This window comes from Chrysemys picta, chromosome 6 (genome assembly GCF_011386835.1).
Source record: "Chrysemys picta bellii isolate R12L10 chromosome 6, ASM1138683v2, whole genome shotgun sequence".
Lineage (NCBI taxonomy): Eukaryota > Metazoa > Chordata > Testudines > Emydidae > Chrysemys > Chrysemys picta.
Genome location: NC_088796.1, coordinates 122,912,867 through 122,931,206, shown reverse-complemented (window position 1 = coordinate 122,931,206; position 18,340 = coordinate 122,912,867). Strand labels below are relative to the sequence as shown.

Genomic DNA, 18,340 nt, shown 5'->3' with positions numbered 1-18,340 from the left:
TGCATTCACTATGTCAGTCTCTAGGGGAAACCCCTTGGGCCACCTGGCTCAGCTTCCACTCAAGCCTTGCCATGTGCCTGTGCTTTAGGTGGTGGCTCCTATTGTTTCAGAAACCTGGGTCCATAAAGGAGCTTCGTTGTTTCTTACATTTATCCTGAAAGAAGGGCAACGGTTACTTCCACCACTTCAGTGAGGTTTTACCCAACCTCCCAGCATAACTATAGCATCATCCATTAGGCTATGGATTTTTGGTAGCCTATTGTTCATTTGTGGTAGCCAGAACATTATCAGAGGCAGAGCAACATGCATCTTTCTACAGCACTTGGCCTAAAGCTATAAGTCCAGTGGATTCATTAAATGTTTATTAAATGCTCAACAGCTTAGTCTTGGTGCACCTTCACAGACTACTTCCACTGTCTGGGCCCTGACGAGGATGGGTCATGGTGGGATGGGCAGGTGTCTGGTAGGAGCTTGTTGAGGCTAGAGAGAGGGAGGAACTAGCAGCAGAAAGACAGGTCAACACAGGAGAGAGTCTGAACTGTGCTGGGGGATGGAGCAAAGGGAGCCAGAAGGTTTGCAGGGGTGGGATAAGGCTGGCTAAGCTTCAGAGACACATCTCATTCTGGGGAGGCTTATATATGAGCAAATAAAAAAACACAGTAAGAGAACCAAAGAAGTGCCACTGGGGCTAAACAACCAAGTTAAAGAAGCAGTGAGAGTCAAAAAGGCATCCTTTAAAAAGTGGAAGTTAAACCCTATTCAGGAAAATAGAAAGGAGCATAAATTCTGGCAAATGAAGTGTAAAAATATAATTAGGAAGGCCACAAAAGAATTTGAAGAACAGCTAGCCAAAGACTCAAAAAGTAATCGCAAACATTGTTTTAAGTACATCAGAAGCAGGAAGCCTGCTAAACAACCAGTGGGGCCACTGGACAATCGAGATGTTACAGGAGCATTCAAGGACGATAAGGCCATTGCAGAGAAACTAAATGAGTTCTTGTCATCGGTCTTCACGGCTAAGGATGTGTGGGAGATTCCCAAACCTGAGCCATTCTTTTTAGGTGATAAATCTAAGGAACTGGTGCAGATTGAGGTGTCAATAGAGGAGGTTTTGGAACACATTAATAAACTAAACAATAATAAGTCACCAGAACCAGATGGTATTCACTCAAGAGTTCTAAAGGAACTTAAATGGGAAATTGCAGAACTACTAACTGTAGTTTGTAACCTATCATTTAAATCAGTTTCTGTACCAAATGACTGGAGGATAGCTAATGTGATGCCAATTTTTAGAAAGGGCTCCAGAAGTGATCACAGCAATTACAGGCCGGTAAGCCTGACTTCAGTACTGGGCAATCTGGTTGAAATTATAGTAAAGAACAAAATTGTCAGACACATAGATGAACATAATTTGTTGGGGAAGAGTCAACATGGTTTTTATAAAGGGAAATCATGCCTCCCCGATCTACTAGAATTCTTTGAGGGGGTCAACAAGCATGTGGACAAGGGGATCCAGTGGATATAGTGTACTTAGATTTTCAGAAAACTTTGACAAGGTCCCTCACCAAAGGCTCTTAAGCAAAGTAAAGTCATAGGATAAGAGGGAAGGTTCTCTCATGGACTGGTAACTGGTTAAAAGACAGGAAACAAAGGGTAGGAATAAATGGTCAGTTTTCAGAAGGGAGAGAGGTAAATAGCGGTGTTCCCCACGGGTACATACTGGGACCAATCCTATTCAACATATTCATAAATGATCTGAAAAAAGGGGTAAACAATGAGGTGGCAAAATTTGCAGATGATACAAAACTACTCAAGATAGTTAAGGCCCAGGCAGACTGCAAAGAGCTACAAAAGGATCTCACAAAACTGGGTGACTGGGCAACAAAATGGCAGATGAAATTCAATGTTGATAAATGCAAAGTAATGCACATTGGAAAACATAATCCTAACTATACATCTAAAATGATGGGGTCTAAATTAGCTGTTACCACTCAAGAAAGAGATCTTAGAGTCTGTGGACAGTTCTCTGAAAACATCCACTCCATGTGCAGTGGCAGTCAAAAATGCAAACAGAATGTTGGGAATCATTAATAAAGTGATAGATAATAAGACAGAAAATATCATATTGCCGCTATATAAATCCATGGTATGCCCACATCTTGAATACTGCGTGCAGATGTGGTGGCCCCATCTCAAAAAAGATATATTGGAATTGGAAAAGGTTCAGAAAAGGGCAACAAAAATGATTAGGGGTATGGAACAGCTTTCATAGGAGGAGAGATTAATAAGACTGGGACTTGTCAGCTTGGTAAAGAGACGACCGGGGGGGGGGATATGATAGAGGTCTATAAAATCATGACTGGTGTAGAGAAAGTAAATAAGGAAGTATCATTTACTCCTTCTCATAACACAAGAACTACAGGGTCACCAAATGAAATTAATAGGCAGCAGGTTTAAAACAAACAAAAGGAAGTTCTTCTTCACACAACGCACAGTCAACCTGTGGAACTTCTCGCCAGGGGATGTTGTGAAGGCCAAGACCATAACAGGGTTCAAAAAAGAACTAGATAAGTTCATGGAGGATAGGTCCATCAATGGCTATTAGCCAGGATGGGCAGGAATGGTGTCCCTAGCCTCTGTTTGCCAGAAGCTGGGAATGGGCAACGGGGGATGGATCACTTGATGATTCCCTGTTCTGTTCATTCCCTCTGGGGCACCTGGCATTGGCCACTGTTGGAAGACAGGATATTGGGCTAGACGGACCTTTGGTCTGACCCAGTATGGCCGTTCTTATGAGTGAACCCAAACCTTTGGCATTTGTGAAGGTCTCCATCCCTGAATGCCACGTCTCCACGCCCCGCCGGCCCAGGCTCACCCTGCTATCAGTGGTGAGCACATTGCCGCTCCCAGGCACTGAGGCGCAATGACATTCGCATGCCAGGCCTGGGCTTTGCAGAGCCCGGTGCAAAGGAAAGGGTGAGGGGGCCTCGGGCAGATTGGGACTGCTTAGCAGGGGGAGGATGTTCATTAGGGAGATGGGAAGGAGGGGGGACAGGGCACTTGTCATGTCTGTGGTAGTGTCACAAGCAGGGAGCAGACGGACAGGGAAGATTTCAGCCCCTGAGAGGGGGTTGGGACTGCGCAGTTCAAAGGAGGGGGAGTCAGGCCATGGAGAGGGGGATGAGCTACATTGCATGCTGGGACGAATGCTGACAAAACAAAGGCCTGCCACAGTGTGGCTGCACAATTAGGGTATCTATCTAGCGCTGGCCCTGTTAGCTAAGAAATCCCCAGGGAGCTCCTTCTTCTCTCAGCAGCATCCTCTCCTCACTGACTTTCAAAGCACGCTGCTTTGGTGTCTTCAAACAGCTCTGAGCTGAACGCAGCTGGGGTGGTTTCACGCCCCTCCTCTTCCCCCAACCAGATGTATTTTCTTTCTGCTGTTTTGCCCTTTATTGATGGTGTGCAGAGCTCTGCTTTCACTAAGGGCAACTGAAATGCTGCTCCTGACTGTGATTTTGGAGGTGCCAGCTGATCAATAGGATAGCGCCAACGTGGTCCGTGAAATCGCCGGCTCTGCACTGGGCCATGTTGTGCAGGATCTAAGCCGGCAGCTCAGCGATCCAATCAGACCTCTCTCCCCAAGGACCTTCTTCATGGGGCAACGGCTGCCTGCAAAACTTATTGTTACTTGTTTGTTTGCTGGTTAGTTAAATAGGTTGGTTGGGGACCGAGTCTGATCTCGCTGACGACAGTGTGAATCCAGAGTAACTCCATGGAAGCTACTGCAGACAACTCGAGTTATGTTGCTGCTGCTAAGAGCAGAATTCATCCGTTAGATAGTTGTGTAGAAGCAAATTCTACCCTGCCTTGTATCTCTGGCCCCCTCTCTGTAAGCAGTGGGGTTGCTTAGGGCAGAAGTTATCGTTTGGAGTTCCAGGGGGAGGGATAGCTCAGTGGTTTGAGCATTGGCCTGCTAAACCCCAGGTTGTGAGCTCAGTCCTTGAGAGGACCATCTAGGGATCTGAGGCAAAAATCTGTCTGGGGGTTGGACTAGATGACCTCCTGAGGTCCCTTCCAATCCTACTATTCTATGACTGTTCTGGCAGGCATTCCATGGTTCAAGCTCCAGCTGAAGAAGCACACGCCGCTCACATATTAGCAGAGACGCCATAAATGCAAGTTAATGCACACACAGCGCCATTGCCCAGGACTGCCCCAGAAGCAGGGTTCAGAAATCCCTGCTGCGTTCTGCCAAGGTACCATCTGCTGGCCCATCGTTGTTGCGTGCAGGAAAGCTAGGCCAGCTTTCACAGCCTGCTACTGAAAATGAGTTTGACTTGTTTGCCGCTTTAATGTGTGAAACACTGAAGTGGTCTGATAACCTGTCTCTGGCCTATACCTGATGTTTCAGAGGAAGGAACAAACAACTAACCCTTCATGTACCTAGTCAACTGTACAATCCTTTGTAGTGGTGGGAGATTCCTTTTGCACCCGCCAGCCCATCAGTGCGTGCTCTGCACTCTGGAGCAAGCGAACTGGGATTCCTTGTAACTTTGTGACTTGGTTTCTGCATCTGACAAGGTTCTTCTTGGAGGTAAACAGCCGACCCTTTCCTAAAACAGGCTAGAGCAGTCGCTGCACGGAGTGCTCGCCAGCGTGCAATTCTCGGGTTGATCAAATTGCAGCGTCCTACGGCACTTCCTTTGATCCTTCTGAAGCGGGGTGTCCCACCCTCCCAGCCACGCCTTTGGCGGGCTAATCGCTTTCATTTACTATGATCCACGGATGCATCTTAATGAGCTTTCCCTCTCGCTGGGGGATCTTTGACAACAGCAAAGAGACTTTGGATGGAAGGCCCCAGTTGTGCTTTGCCGCGCCGAAGTCCCCCAAACTAGCTCTACCCCGGGGGGCAGCTCCCGTCTAGCCTCGCCTCTTCCTGCTCGTGATCCGAGCGTGCATCCAGCGATCCCGACAGAGGCAAAGGCCCCACAGCTCCCTCCCGCCCCCCTTCTGCTCCCGGCACTTCCCGGGCAGCCAGGCCGGGGCCAGCTGCACGCAGGCGGGCAAGGAGGCGGCGCTGGCGGAGTGAGGACGCGGGGGGCGCTGCCCAGAGCCGGCCCGGGCACCGAGGCGAGGGTTAAGGGGAGCCGGGGCGCCCCGATGCAGGCGTTTGTCACCCGGCGGATCCCCCGCGAGGGGCTGGCGGCCCTGAGCCAGGCTGGCGTGTAAGAGGGCGCGGGGGCTGCAGGCGGCGGGGCCCGGTTCTCCCCCGGGCGGGGGCTGCAGGGCCCGGTTCTCCCCCGGGCGGGGGGCTGCAGGCGCGGGGCACGGGCCCGGTTCTCCCCCGGGCGGGGGGCTGCAGGCGCGGGGGCTGCAGGCGGCGGGGCACGGGCCCGGTTCTCCCCCGGGCGGGGGCTGCAGCGGGCGGTGGGGCACGGGCCCGGCTCTCCCCCGGGGCGGGGGCTGCAGGCGGCGGGGTCCGGTTCCCCCCCGGGCGGGCGCTGGGCTCCCCCCACGTGCGCTCGGGCCCGTTCGCAGCAGGCGGTTCCGTGGCTGGGCGGGGCCCCGCCGGGGTGGCCAGTGGGGCTCGGCGGGGGCAGGGGTTGGGGGCCAGACTCGGGGCTCGATCCTGAGCGGTGTTGAGCAGCCCCGGCCCTGCTGGGAGGCCGGGCAGCGCCCAGCCCTCGGAGGGGTGGCAGCCTGTGCACCCAGAATTAGCCGCTGCTTCTGGAAAGGCAGGTCCCAGGCCTGTGTCCCCGGGGCTGAGGAGTCCTTCACCAACGCCAGTGACGGGCGTACCGCCCCCCTGAAATGCGCTGGGGTCCTGTTCCCATTGCTGCCACCAGCAGCCAGGTGCAGGCAGAGAACGCCTTGGCTATGGTCCTCACCGGGATGTTCTGTGTATTGCCCTGGTGCCCAGCAGCGCCAGTCATGGCCCCTGGTGCTGGGCGCTGTACAAACCCTGAACAGAAAGCCGCCTCTGCCCCCAGGTGCTGCCCGCCTGAGGATAAGAACCTTCAGCTGCTGCTCTAGAGAGAGAGATCCAATCGGGGAAATTAAGGTTTTGGGTACAAATGTAGTCCTTGATTTCATCACTTGTCGCTCTAGACAGAGACCCGGCCCTGAAGAGATTACAGCCTATTTCAGACATAGAGTGATTATCTAGCGTGCGCTCTGGTGTGTTCTGTGTCCCATAGGGCAAGGGGCAGTGGTTTAGAACGTGGATTGTTGTGGTGCCATCTATTTTACGGCAGTTCTGTTTCTGACCCTTTCCATGACACACTCTGATGCTCGGAGGCATTTATAGATGGGTGGTAATTTCTTTTTTCTTGTAAATGACCCATCCAAGGCTGAGGCCTGGGGGACAGAGAGCTGGTTTTTATTTACAAGGAAAGAAATAAACTGCTGCGCCCTTGTGTTAGGCACTTCTGAAAATGTTGTCCTTTGAAGCCTGAGTCCCACTGACTTTCAATAGGATTTGGGCTCCTAAATCACTTAGACACCCAGATCCACAGAGCTAGACAAACACCTAAATCCCCTTGATTTGGGGATTTGCGGCACTTCTGAAAAATTTGCCCAGAACCCCTTTTTCCCTTCCTGTGACTTGAAAAGACTTCGCCTATTTTTTTTGTTTTTAATGCAGACATATTTTGTAAGCCATTGATCTCAGATGCTGGTCAGTGCCTTTGATTCCAAGAAGCAAAAGTTAAAATAACAATAACGATGCTGTGCATAGAATATAGCCAGCTAAGGTCCCAATTCCAATTGTGTAAACACTTGTGTATGTCCTTAATTTTATGCACCTGGCTAATCCAGTTGACATCAGTGGAATTATTCATGTGCATAAAATTAAGGCCATGCCTACGTGTTGGTAGGATCAGGGCCTATGTTTTGCAGCAGGGAAATCAATGGGGGTTTTGCCATTGACTTCAATGGGAGCAGAAGGAGGCCTATTATGTGTCCTCCCTCCCTCTCTCCGGCTATGGGTTCCTTGAATTTTTTAACCTTAGTTTGACATTGTACATTATCCTCACATCAGCCGTTTTTTAACCATCTCCGGCCTTCCAGTACTTCCCAGGCAAAACATTCAGAAACCAAACGTGTGTTTCTATTAAAAGTTGTTTTCCTAACTACAGCTGACTTCCCCCCCCACACACACACTCCCCCATTATTTTGTCTCTGCAAAGCCAAAGGGCAAACGGTGCCTTAAAAGAATTAACTCCCCTCCCACCCAGCTCTGCTGTGGGTGCCACTGGATTACCCTTCTCCTGGCGCACAGGTTGTAACCGCTCAGCGTTGTTTCATGCATTGAATGTGCTAAAATGAGTTACGTTGTGTTTCGTGCCCGTGTTTGTTCTTTAAGAAAATAAGCAACTTTCACATATTGCAAAATATCAGTTACTGGCATTACGGAAATGCAGTGACCCCCGCCTCCCCCCCAGTACACACACGCTAGTGCATGGGCAGTGAGCGGTTGTGTGGTGTCTTTGTTTAAATTGCCTGCAGCATTCCAGGCCTTCTGTAAAGTGGTAGGCCCCCCAAATTGATTTTCAGTAATGTGTTCACAGAGCATTGTTGGGGAACCACTGGCTGCCCGAGAACAGTAAAAAACCACCCTCTTAAAATGCAAAGAGCAAATCGACCAGCATCCAAAACAAGGCCTTCAGAAAGGAGTGGGCAATGAGGTCTGTGTGATTAAGGGGCTGGCTAGGGGTGCAGACTGCGCTGTGTGACCTCGGAAAAGTCATTTAGTCTGTCTGTGCCTCAGTTTCCCCATCTGTAAAATGGCAATGATAATACTTCCCTGCCTCGTGGGGGTGCTGTGGAGATAAATTCATTGTTGATTAGGAGGTGCTCAGATATTCCAGTGATGGGGGAGCCATATAAGAACCTAGAGAGGCCAAGTAGGAAAAGTTTCAGTTGTCAGTTCATTGCAAGACTAATGTTCTTTGCTCTACGCGTGAAGAGATCCTGCCACTATTCTTCCTCCTTCCGCTGCTGCAGTTATTGAAAGAAGGTGCCGGACCTTTCGTGTGCTAGTTCACAGGTGGCTTGCGTGTGCTACACAGGACATCACGTGGCTGTATTTTAGTAACTGTGCCACAGTCCTGGGCTGTGAAAGGGAAATCCACAAGGAAGGAAAGGAGGGAATCCTAACCTTCCTGCCTAAAATAAGAGCGCGTTTCTCACTCCATTTTGTTGACTTCCCTCGGCAAACACAGTATGAATACCTGGGGCAATACGCAGCGCTGGCTTGAAGGGGGCCTCTTTTTCGTGCTTTAATGTGATTTGTGACTTTCATGTATCCTTGTAGCTGTAGCATCCAGCAATGGGATTCAGACGAACCTATCCCGCGGTCAGAATTGCTGGCGGGTGTGGCTGGGAAGCATGGACTGCTCTGTCTCTTGTCTGACCGGATAGACAAAGAGGTCCTCGATGCAGCAGGTGGGTATGGGCGGCGGCTCTCTTGTGAATGGCTTTAGCTGATCCTTTGTCATCGAAAAAAGAGAGGACACACAGAATTGTATCCGTGCTGCCCGGATCTCGGGCCCGGTGTCTCGCCCTCACAGCCCCTGAGACGCGGATTGGCTGACCCTTCCTTTGCTGCCATGCGTTAATACGAATCCTCCATTTAAATTCCACCTCACGCTGTCCCTCCATCATGGCGGCACCGAGTTGTAAGACGCGAAGAGATGTGTCTAGCTCCCTAGTGTCCACTGGCCAGAATTCACGGTCAGTCCCTTTTGGGGTGTGGTTTTTTTTTTCCCTGCAAGAAGAAACTTCTTTGCCTAGCATAGAGTTCCCCAGAAAATGACCACTAAAGAATGACTTCTTCCCATCCCAGCCAAAGAGAAGCAGGTAGGAATATAGATGCAGCATCCTTAAAGAGACTTTTCCTTAGCTAACGGGACACTCAACTTTCTTTGATGTTTTTGGCATTTAAAAAAAATCCTATTTCTGGCAAATCCTGATTTTGGTTTCAATTCCTTTAAAAGTTATAAGGGATTTTCTGCTTCCCTTCCCAGTTGATGTTTACAAGGTGTCTTGTAAAAAATCTGTTCTGGTCCAGCAGAAGTTACGAGCTTGATGCAGAAATGACTGGGTGACGTTCCCTGGCCTGTGTTAACAGGAGATCAGATCAGATGGTCATAATGGTCACTCTGGCCTAACTCTGTGAATCTCAGTGAAGGAGAAAACTGACCAGCTGTGAAGGGGAAACAGTGAAACTGACTATGCACAAAGCACCGTCCAATGTCCAGAGTCAGTTGCCTGAAAAAGTGGTATTTCGGTTTGCTGGCTGGCTTCAGTGTCAGCCCTGTTAGGTGTTTCTGGTCATTAGAGTAGATTCCAAAGATTCAGACAATTACAAGCCGGTAATTGTAAGACATTTTTATCCTTTCATTTTTCCATTGTTGTGTTTCGTTCTTTTTAAGCTCTGTAGGTTTTGAGGGGTCTGTCTTCATGTTTTGCAGGGTCTAACCTTAAAATAATCAGCACGCTGTCTGTGGGTGTTGACCATCTGGCTCTAGAAGAAATTAAAAAGCGGTATTGTTTGCTCCTTTGTGTGCTAACTCTTAACCATGGAAGGCATTTTCTTCCGCTATTTGCTGTGTCCCCTGCCATTCTCTTGAGTGCAAGAAATGGAGAATTGTTAATTGAGAGAAACCAATTGGAACAGAGAATGGGTCGGCTTGGGGGTAAGGCATTGCACTGGGACTCGGGAAACGTTGATTCGGTTTCCAGTTCTACCACAGGCCCAAGATAGCTTTTAAAACGTGACCCTCGGTCTCTCTCTGGGCCTCAGTGACCCGTCTGTACAATTGGGATAAGAGCACGGCCCAAGCTCCCAGCGGGGTTGTGAGGATCGATGATTGATTAATTATTATTTGCTTGGTGCTCCGATAATATGGTAATATAAGAACCTGTGTGGGGAAAAATGCCCCGCAGAATGAAGTGTAATACAGGATTTCGTCCAAATGTAAACAAACGCGCAAACTAGCATTTCACGTGTTAACACTTGAGGACCGAAATGCTGTGTTTGAATTGCAGTGGAATCCGTGTGGGATACACCCCGGACATCTTGACGGATGCCACGGCCGAGCTCTCGGTAGCTTTGCTCTTAGCTGCGTGTCGCAGGCTGCCGGAGTCAGCGGAGGCAGTGAAGAAGTGAGTATTGACAATTTAGGGCTGGCTTCTGAACTGTGCGACGTCAGTGAGAGTCTGGAGTAACTCCATAGACTGTGTGCTTGATCAATCCTGGACCCGAATACGCCAAAGTAAAGGCAGTTCCTGCCTTGAGACGTTTACATGGATGCAGTTACAGTTACTCTGGATTTGCACTGGACTAGCTGAGATCAGCATCGTTCTATGAGCCCAGTGAGTTAAGTACAATTAACAAAGAGGCTGTTTTAAGTCCTAAATCTAAGGCATAACTCTGCGTGCTTGGGCAGTGGTCCCGCTAGAGCGTGTGTGGCAGGATAAAGGGGCCTTAAAGGAGGTGAAAATGGTGAAAAAGGCTCCTGAAAAGCCTCCTAGATTGTTCATGGGGCCTCCCGGGCCAGAAGAGAGCAACTGGAAGGGCCCTGCACTGGCCCTGCTCCCAGTGCGGGAAGGACGGAGGTATGGCCAGAGTTCACTGCACAAAGGCTGTACCCAGGGGCTGTGGGGAGCGGAACAAAAGTTAGATCAGTCTTGAGGCTGCTCTAATTAACGCTTAAGGTGACTTACAGCAGGAACATTGTAGAGCTCGTTGCTTCGTGTTAGCACCATTCATACCTGTTCATTTCTGTTTCTAGGGTGCTAAATCATTGCCACCGGTATGAGACACAGAGATTGTGAAGTATTTGTGCCATTCGTCATTTGTTGGGTCCATATCCAGACCAACCTGGAAAATGGAATCGGTCTAACATCTGTTTGTATTTCACTTCTTTTTATAGTGGTGGTTGGACAACATGGAAGCCTCTGTGGATGTGTGGGTACGGGCTGTCTGATAGCACTGTAGGAATCATAGGGCTGGGAAGAATAGGTGAGTGAATTGTATTGTGTAGATGTATTCTCGTATTTGTCTCCCAATAATGGGAGCACTGTTGACTGACATAGCAACGTGTGTGTGTGTGTGTGTGCGCGTGTGTAAGATATAATTTTCCAAAAGAAGACACTTCACTGCACATACCCCTCCCTCTGGGGAGGGGATGAGAGAACGGATACAGGCCAGCTGTTGTTACTTAATGCACTAGTGGAAGGCGCTCAGGTATGATGGTGATGAGCATGGTACAACTACCTGCATAGAATAGAATGTTTGATTAAAATAACAAACTCAGTGATCAGTAAGAAGATATTTAGCTCTCCGGTGTGTACTCTCTGTAGCTTTAATATTTTACTCAGTTTTATCACAGCCAGAAACTTTCTTTTCTTTGCCTCTGTTTTTTGTATGCATGTGAATTTGTGTCTAACCCCCTTTCCTGCAGGGAACAACCCATGACTCGGGTGTTCCCCTTCTTGTTAGTTATAGAATCCGATGAATCCTGGATGTAACTTTCAGCCCCTATGTTCACTCAGGCTTTTGCTGAGCAGACATTTATGCTCTCACCCGTTAGGTGGGGAGTTCACAAGTTACTTCATTCTTTCGTTATGCTAACAATTTTGTGTTTAACTTTGCCCCGGGGTAGCGGTGCTAGACACAGTCACAGAAACTGAAAAATAAATAAAGAGAACCGTAAAGGACAAAACATTCTGAGGACATTCAAACCAGTGGCTGATGGAACACTCCCCCATTCACCTGCCCTCCCAGGAGCCACGGGCTGACTAAGCAGGAATCTATCTCTCCATCCTACTAATCAGCGTGCGATTGCAATCAGGCTTAGACCTTAAGCTGTAAAACATTCACATATTTCCACCTTATCGGACTCCTAAAGCAAACTGGACTTTCTCTTGCTTTATTTCAGTTAAACAAATATCTCAAAGTCCATGGTACACGGGAGTGCTGGCTTGTCTATTAGCTTGTGGAGTTGGTCAATGGATTTTTTATTTTTTCCTTCCTTCAATTTTTCTCTCCAAACTGTCACTTCAGATTTAATGTCCCATCATTCCCTTTGCTGCAGCCGCCTTACCAATTGAAAATTCATTTGCTTCCCACGGAATGAATGAGAGCATGTGGCCTCCAAAATGAATGGGAAAGCTCGGGCTGGTGCAGTTAGAGTAATCTCTTAATGAAAGTGGCCGGTTTCATTGCAGTTGAGTGAACAGTGGATGCATTCTGCAGCCTTGTCGATAGATGCAGGAGTAATACACTCGGTTTTGGGCTATCAGATTGCAGGGTTAGTGGTTTCCTTCCTGCAGTGCATGATCTCCGTGTGCAGAGACGTGACCTCTTCTTGTTTTTAGGACAGGCAGTGGCGCGCCGTTTAAAGCCATTTGGGGTCAAGAAATTTTTGTATACGGGAAGTCGCCCAAAACCGGAGAGCGCCGTGGAGTTTCAAGCCGACTTTGGTAAGAGACATGAAGCTGGAAAGACCGCTCTGGAAACAAAGCTCTCTTCATAAGTGCAGAATAACAAACAGTGCAAATGAGTTGATGCAGGGAAGATCTTGTCCTTGGATGTGGTGATTGGAAACTTGAAGGCTTCCTCAAGCGCAGTGTAGCAGTGCTGAATTATTTAAGGCCCCACAGAGTGGCTGGTGTTTGAATGTAGAGCGCAAACACATTTAGTATGTTGTTGATTGAAAGTGGTGACAATGTCATGAGTGAAATCTGGACCCCACTGACTTCAGTGGGTCCAAGATTTCATCCCAGACTTCTTAAATAACTGGCAACTCTCAAATGAGACTCTCTTCAGATATATTCACATTTATATCAAATAGTTGTTTTCCTACCTATAATAATGCACATGCTCTACTGTGCCTTTCTGCATGTTCAAACTCACTGATAGACTTTGTCGTGCAAAGTCCTAAGCAGTTGCCCAGCTGTGACTTGCGTTTGAAAAATAAACGGTTCCAAAAAAATCAGTTTCTATTGGGGTCAATCTTTTGGTTTGTAAATCCAGTGAACTCTACCTATTCCTCTCCTCCCATCCTTGGGTGAAAGCTGAAAGAGTTGTCAAATCTGTCTTCAGGCCTTACAGAACTTCTAAATGTTTGTTTAAAATATTATGGCAATATTTTGCTAACTAATACATACCACCCCTGAAATACACAATGCAGCCACCTCTGGGGTGGAAGACTGACTTGCTAAGCATGGGTAAATTTCTTCTTTTGGTTGATGACACCTTGTCTATATATATATATATATATTTTTTTTTTAAATATGGCACCTTGTTTGTATGATGTTTTTGTTTGGGTTTGGCAACCCAGTCATGGAGTGAGGTTAGCAAGATCTTCCTGAAGCAGTAGTCCCTCACTGATGACTATTTAGTGGACATTGGGTAGTTCCCAAACTAGTTAAGATAAACGAGACCCACCCTTGCTTTCCCCTCCGGAAACTCATGACGTGTTTTTTTGGATTTTTTTCCCCCCCAGTCCCACTCACCAAGCTAGCAGAGGAGTCAGACTTTGTTGTTGTTACCTGTTCCTTAACTCCTGACACTAAAGGAATGTGCAACAAGGATTTCTTCAGCCGAATGAAGAAAACGTCTGTGTTGATCAACACAAGCAGGTGAAAATCTTCACTGTCATCTTAACCAAGACTAGATTGTGGGTGAAAAAGGAAAAGCAGGTGATATTCAGGTAACTGATTGATGGGTGTTAGGGATGTCAAGGGATTACGCTGAAATTGCCATGGGGGGGCAAGTATTGGCTGGGGGCACCAACTCTGAGCTTGTGCTTGCTAGCCTTGTAGCTTGGCCTGCTGCAACTATCTTTTAAATGGATACTAGATATTAATGTACACAAGAAAGTAACTTTTCTCCCCCTTAGGGTGGAGTTCAGCGAATATCATGGGATTATTGCCGCTCTAAAAGCTGCAAAGTGGGCGCCATCTTGGAGTCTCTCCTTAATGGGAGGAAGTGGCTGTTCTCCCAGGTGGAAAAGCTTCGTTTGTGGTCGGTGGTGATACTCAAACGGCCTTTTCCCCAGCGGGCTGTCACCATGGAAGATAGGAGCTGCATGGGGATTGGTCAGATGCTACGGTGCCATCTACATGGATGTTACAGCTGAGGGTTAAAACTGTGCTTAAACACAGTTCAAATTGTGGGTGCCCAAATGGGATTCGAATGCAATGGGTCAACTACAGCAGTGGTTCTCAACCTTTTGTACTGGTGACCCCTTTCACAAAGCAAACCTCTGAGTGCGACCTCCCTCCCCTTATAAATTTTTATATATTTAACACCATTATAAATGCTGGAGGCAAAGTGGAGTTTGGGGTGGAGGCTGACAGCTTAAACCCCCCCCATATAATAACCTCGCAACCCCCTGAGGGGTCCCGACCCCCTGTTTGAGAACCTCTGGACTACAGTCAGGTTTGTACCTGGGTACAGTGACTGTTACGATAACCCGTTGCAGAGCATCGAGAGAGCAGTTAAGCAGAACCTGATCGTTAGTGGTGTGGAACAACGGGCACAAAGTGACATACGGAGCTGTTTCCTGCCTAAGGCCGATGGGGCAAACGTTCAGGCAGGTGAGTCGTTCCACTGAAGCCGGTGGGACGACTCGAGTGTGTAAAGTTAAGCACGTGGCAGTGTTTGTATCCCATGCTTGTCTGGCTTACTAGTAACAATACCTAGCTCTTGTATAGCTTAAACTGTGTTTTTTAGGGGAGCGGTGGTGAACCAGGAAGACCTGTACCAGGCTTTGGTTAGTGGCCAGATTGCAGCTGCTGGTCTGGATGTCACAACCCCAGAGCCGCTGCCTACAGACCACCCTCTCCTTTCCCTGAAGAATTGTGGTAAGCCACCATCTTTGCAAACAGCAGCTGTTTGCACCTTCTCTCACATTCCACTTCCTGCACTTCTGATGGGGAGGCAGTGGCTTCTAGTGGCTAGAGAAGGGGCTCGTGCAGTTCTTGCTATTCTGTTTGCCACACTGACCTGACAAGGAATTTCAGTCCTGATGAGCTTGGCATGGTTCGTGTCTAGCAAGGGTTTAATATGAGGGGCTAATTAGTCACAGGCAAGGGAAAGTCAAACCGTGTGTGTTTCAGTAAGCTGCTCTTAGCACTGGGCCGTAGCAAGGCAGTGTGATATGAGGGGCATTGAGGAGGGAAAACCTTGTCAGCTGCGTGTGTTAATTAAATTCAGGGCAAATTTTATTTTGTTCAAATGTATTTGCTCATTTGCAAACATGTCTCTGACTGATCACAGTATTCCATCAGCTGAGAACTTAGACCCCGTTTCAGCAAGGGACTTAAGCATGTTGCCTAGTTTGAGCACATGAGTAGTCTCCTTAACGTCAATGGATTGGGACCTTACTGCTCAGAGACCGAGGTGATGAACATGTTAGAAGTAGAGCTGTCAAGCCAATAAAAAAAAATTAATCACGATTAATCGTGTGATTAAAGCGATTAATCGTGTGATTAAAGTGATAATAGAATACCATTTATTTCAATATTTTTGGATGTTTTCTACATTTTCAAGTATATTGATTTCAGTTACAACACGGACTAGAAAGTGTACCGTGCTCACTTCATATTTATTTTTGATTATAAATATTTGCACTGTAAAAAACAAAAGAAATAGTATTTTTTAATTCACCTAATACAAGCAGGGGACCTGAGTTAGTGAACCAGGAAGACCCTTCCAGTCCTATGTTCTTGTCAAACAGTGAGATGTTAGATTGGGTTTGTTTAGTCTGGAGAAGAGAAGACTGAGAGGGGACATGACATAGTTTTCAAGTACATAAAAGGTTGTTACAAGGAGGAGGGACAAAAATTGTTCTTCTGAACCTCTGAGGATAGGAGAAGAAGCAATGGGCTTAAATTGCAGCAAGGGCCGTTTAGGTTGGACATTAGGAAAAACTTCCTAACTGTCAGGGTGGTTAAGCACTGGAATAAATTGCCCAGGGAGGTGGTGGAATCTCCATCATGGGGGATTTTTTAAGAGCAGGTTAGACAAACACCTGTCAGGGATGGTCTAGATAATACTTAGTCCTGCCTTGAGTGCACGGGACTGGACAAGATAACCCGTTGAGATCCCTTCCACTCCTATGATTCTATGTTAGGAACAAGAGGTCCCAACTTTACACTTTCTAATATTTAGTTTTAAAGAGGTAGCTTTTATACTACATAAAGGGGAAAGCATTTATGATCTTGTACATCTCCCCTTTAAAAGCATTAAGCTTTAAAATGTATTCTTAATTTCATTGACAGAGCTGCTCAAATACCAAACCCATCCCTGAAATATGTCTTCTCTCCCCCGTATAGTGATTTTGCCTCACATTGGAAGTGCTACCTACGCCACGAGAAGCGCTATGAGCGTGCTGGCTGCTAACAACCTTCTGGCCGGCTTGCAAGGGGAAAGCATGCCAAGTGAACTCCAGCTGTGAAGAGAAGAGAATCCCAAGACCATCGCTGGCTAGGCCAGGTCATGCCTTAAAAATGACCATTTTCTCTTAGCCCAGAGAAGCAGAACAGATCCTGACTCATTCCTGCTGTAAAGTTGGTGTATGTGTCTCTGTCGTTCTGCAAGTAGAAGTTATTAAACCAGGCTTGAGTAACACAGTTGTGTGGTGGTGATGTGGAAGCGGGATGTATATTGTGCTATTTCTAAAAGAAAAAGTGAATGCTAGTGTGACTCTGGAGAGCACATAACTGTATGTGGATGGAAACTCAAGAGATCAAAGAAAATCACTCCCTTTCCTGGAACAATTGGGCCCATTTTCACAAGAAGGCAACAATCATAATCAGATGGGTGGCTTTATTCTTTATGGCTTTGATAAAGCAAAAGACTTAATCGTACTTAACGTCAGATGTGCCCCAATGGCTGGCACGTTATGTGCCCGTCCCCCCCCCCATGTCTGATCTACAGAGGATATGGGTCTGTTATCGCTCTCAACTAGAGAGCAAAGCTCTGTAGCTCAAGTTGTAGAAACTCCTGATTTTAGCGGTGAGGGTCTCCAGGTTGTCAGTCCAGATGGCAGGTGTCACATCAGCATATGTCAAATACCTCCATAGGGGGGCTACTCAGACATTCGAATCTCTGGATTAACCAACAGGTGGCTGAACACAGAGAAATTCAGAATTTCCAATACGAATATTTCCTACAATGCAGCAACTATTAATTCTGCCTTAACACATGTGGGCACAATAGTTGTGAGAGGAAAATTAGTCTCCCGGGAATGACTTTCTGCGCATGGGATGGGCTGGGATCTGCAGGTTTTTGGTAAGGTACGATTTTTCTTATTCTGCCCAAAGAAGGTGTTCATATCCCTTCGAGTAGGATGTCAAATGGAGGCATGTAGTCAGGGCGGGTATTGAGTAATTAGACTCTGAGCCTCTGAATTGCCTTGGGGAGTGTTGCAAAAAGTGGAAAGGCAGGTCCTGATCGCTGCGGGGGAAAGTGACTTCCTGGCTCTGGTTCAGAGATCCCTTCTAGAGAAGAAACTGGAACTAGGTCTCATGATGGATGACCCAGGCAGGGCTCTGACTGTTGAGTCAAAGGACTGGGTGAAGATTCCATTCCCCCAGCTCTATCTTCTGTCTGCCCAGCCAATCTGCCTGGCTGTTCAACTCCCCTTTAATGTAGAGAGCTTAAAGAGACAGAAGGTTGTTTTCTGCCCATGAATGTAGGAGGTTGGATTCCTGTAGGATGGCTGCGGATCTGGTGCATCCGTGTTTGCTGACAGAAGCTACTGCTGCTATGGTGTCAGACATCACTATTTAAAGGGATTCCTGATTGATTGAGGCCATTGGATTCAGTGTTGAAGCTCCTTGTCCATTCATGATCCTTAGATGGATTTGTTCCCTGAATGGGCTCCCCATGCTTTGAGACCGGCGTTGGTTGTCACCACCGTTCTCTCCGGCTCTGCCAGCGTGTGGTCTGCTGCGTAGCTGAGTTGCAGCCACCAGGATAGAGATTTCAATACTGCTTTGGGCAACGAGATTAAGGTAGATAGAGTTGATGGGTCCTCTGGATCCAGAGAAATCAGGAACTAGAGAATACAGGTCCATTGCAGGACATCTGTGCAGGATACCATCATATCGAGAGATGATATCAGAACCCTTGTAATAAAGTTGAGCGATTGCTGGGGGATAGTATCTAGCATCCTGCATATCCGGTCTGTTAGAAAAACTTGGTGTAGCTCAGTCTCTCTCATGACTTCCAAGCGTAACTTGGGCTGAACTGGACTCATTTGGCTGTCTGTGTGGTGGATAACGAAGCCATGCTGCTCTAGAACTTGTGCTCATTCCA

At 47.6% G+C, this 18,340-nt stretch overlaps 1 protein-coding gene across 1 annotated transcript; it reads left to right on the top strand.

The window, feature by feature from the left end:
- Positions 1 to 4,856: 4,856 nt before the first annotated feature.
- GRHPR (glyoxylate and hydroxypyruvate reductase) lies at positions 4,857 to 16,648 on the top strand. Its single transcript, XM_005309197.5, has 9 exons — positions 4,857 to 5,228; positions 8,318 to 8,448; positions 9,477 to 9,549; positions 10,054 to 10,170; positions 10,941 to 11,029; positions 12,388 to 12,492; positions 13,518 to 13,653; positions 14,750 to 14,880; positions 16,354 to 16,648. The coding sequence occupies exons 1-9, from the start codon at positions 5,164 to 5,166 to the stop codon at positions 16,473 to 16,475; spliced, it is 969 nt and encodes a 322-aa protein (XP_005309254.2). The 5' UTR covers positions 4,857 to 5,163; the 3' UTR covers positions 16,476 to 16,648.
- Positions 16,649 to 18,340: the final 1,692 nt, after the last annotated feature.

What these genes read in the sequence shown, in the direction of transcription:
- GRHPR (XM_005309197.5), top strand. Translation starts at nt 5,164, where the DNA reads ATGCAGGCGTTTGTCACCCGGCGGATCCCCCGCGAGGGGCTGGCGGCC. An exon ending in GCCCTGAGCCAGGCTGGCGT is followed by an intron (nt 5,229 to 8,317) that starts GTAAGAGGGCGC and finishes GTATCCTTGTAG; the next exon opens with CTGTAGCATCCAGCAATGGG. An exon ending in CTAGAAGAAATTAAAAAGCG is followed by an intron (nt 9,550 to 10,053) that starts GTATTGTTTGCT and finishes TTTGAATTGCAG; the next exon opens with TGGAATCCGTGTGGGATACA.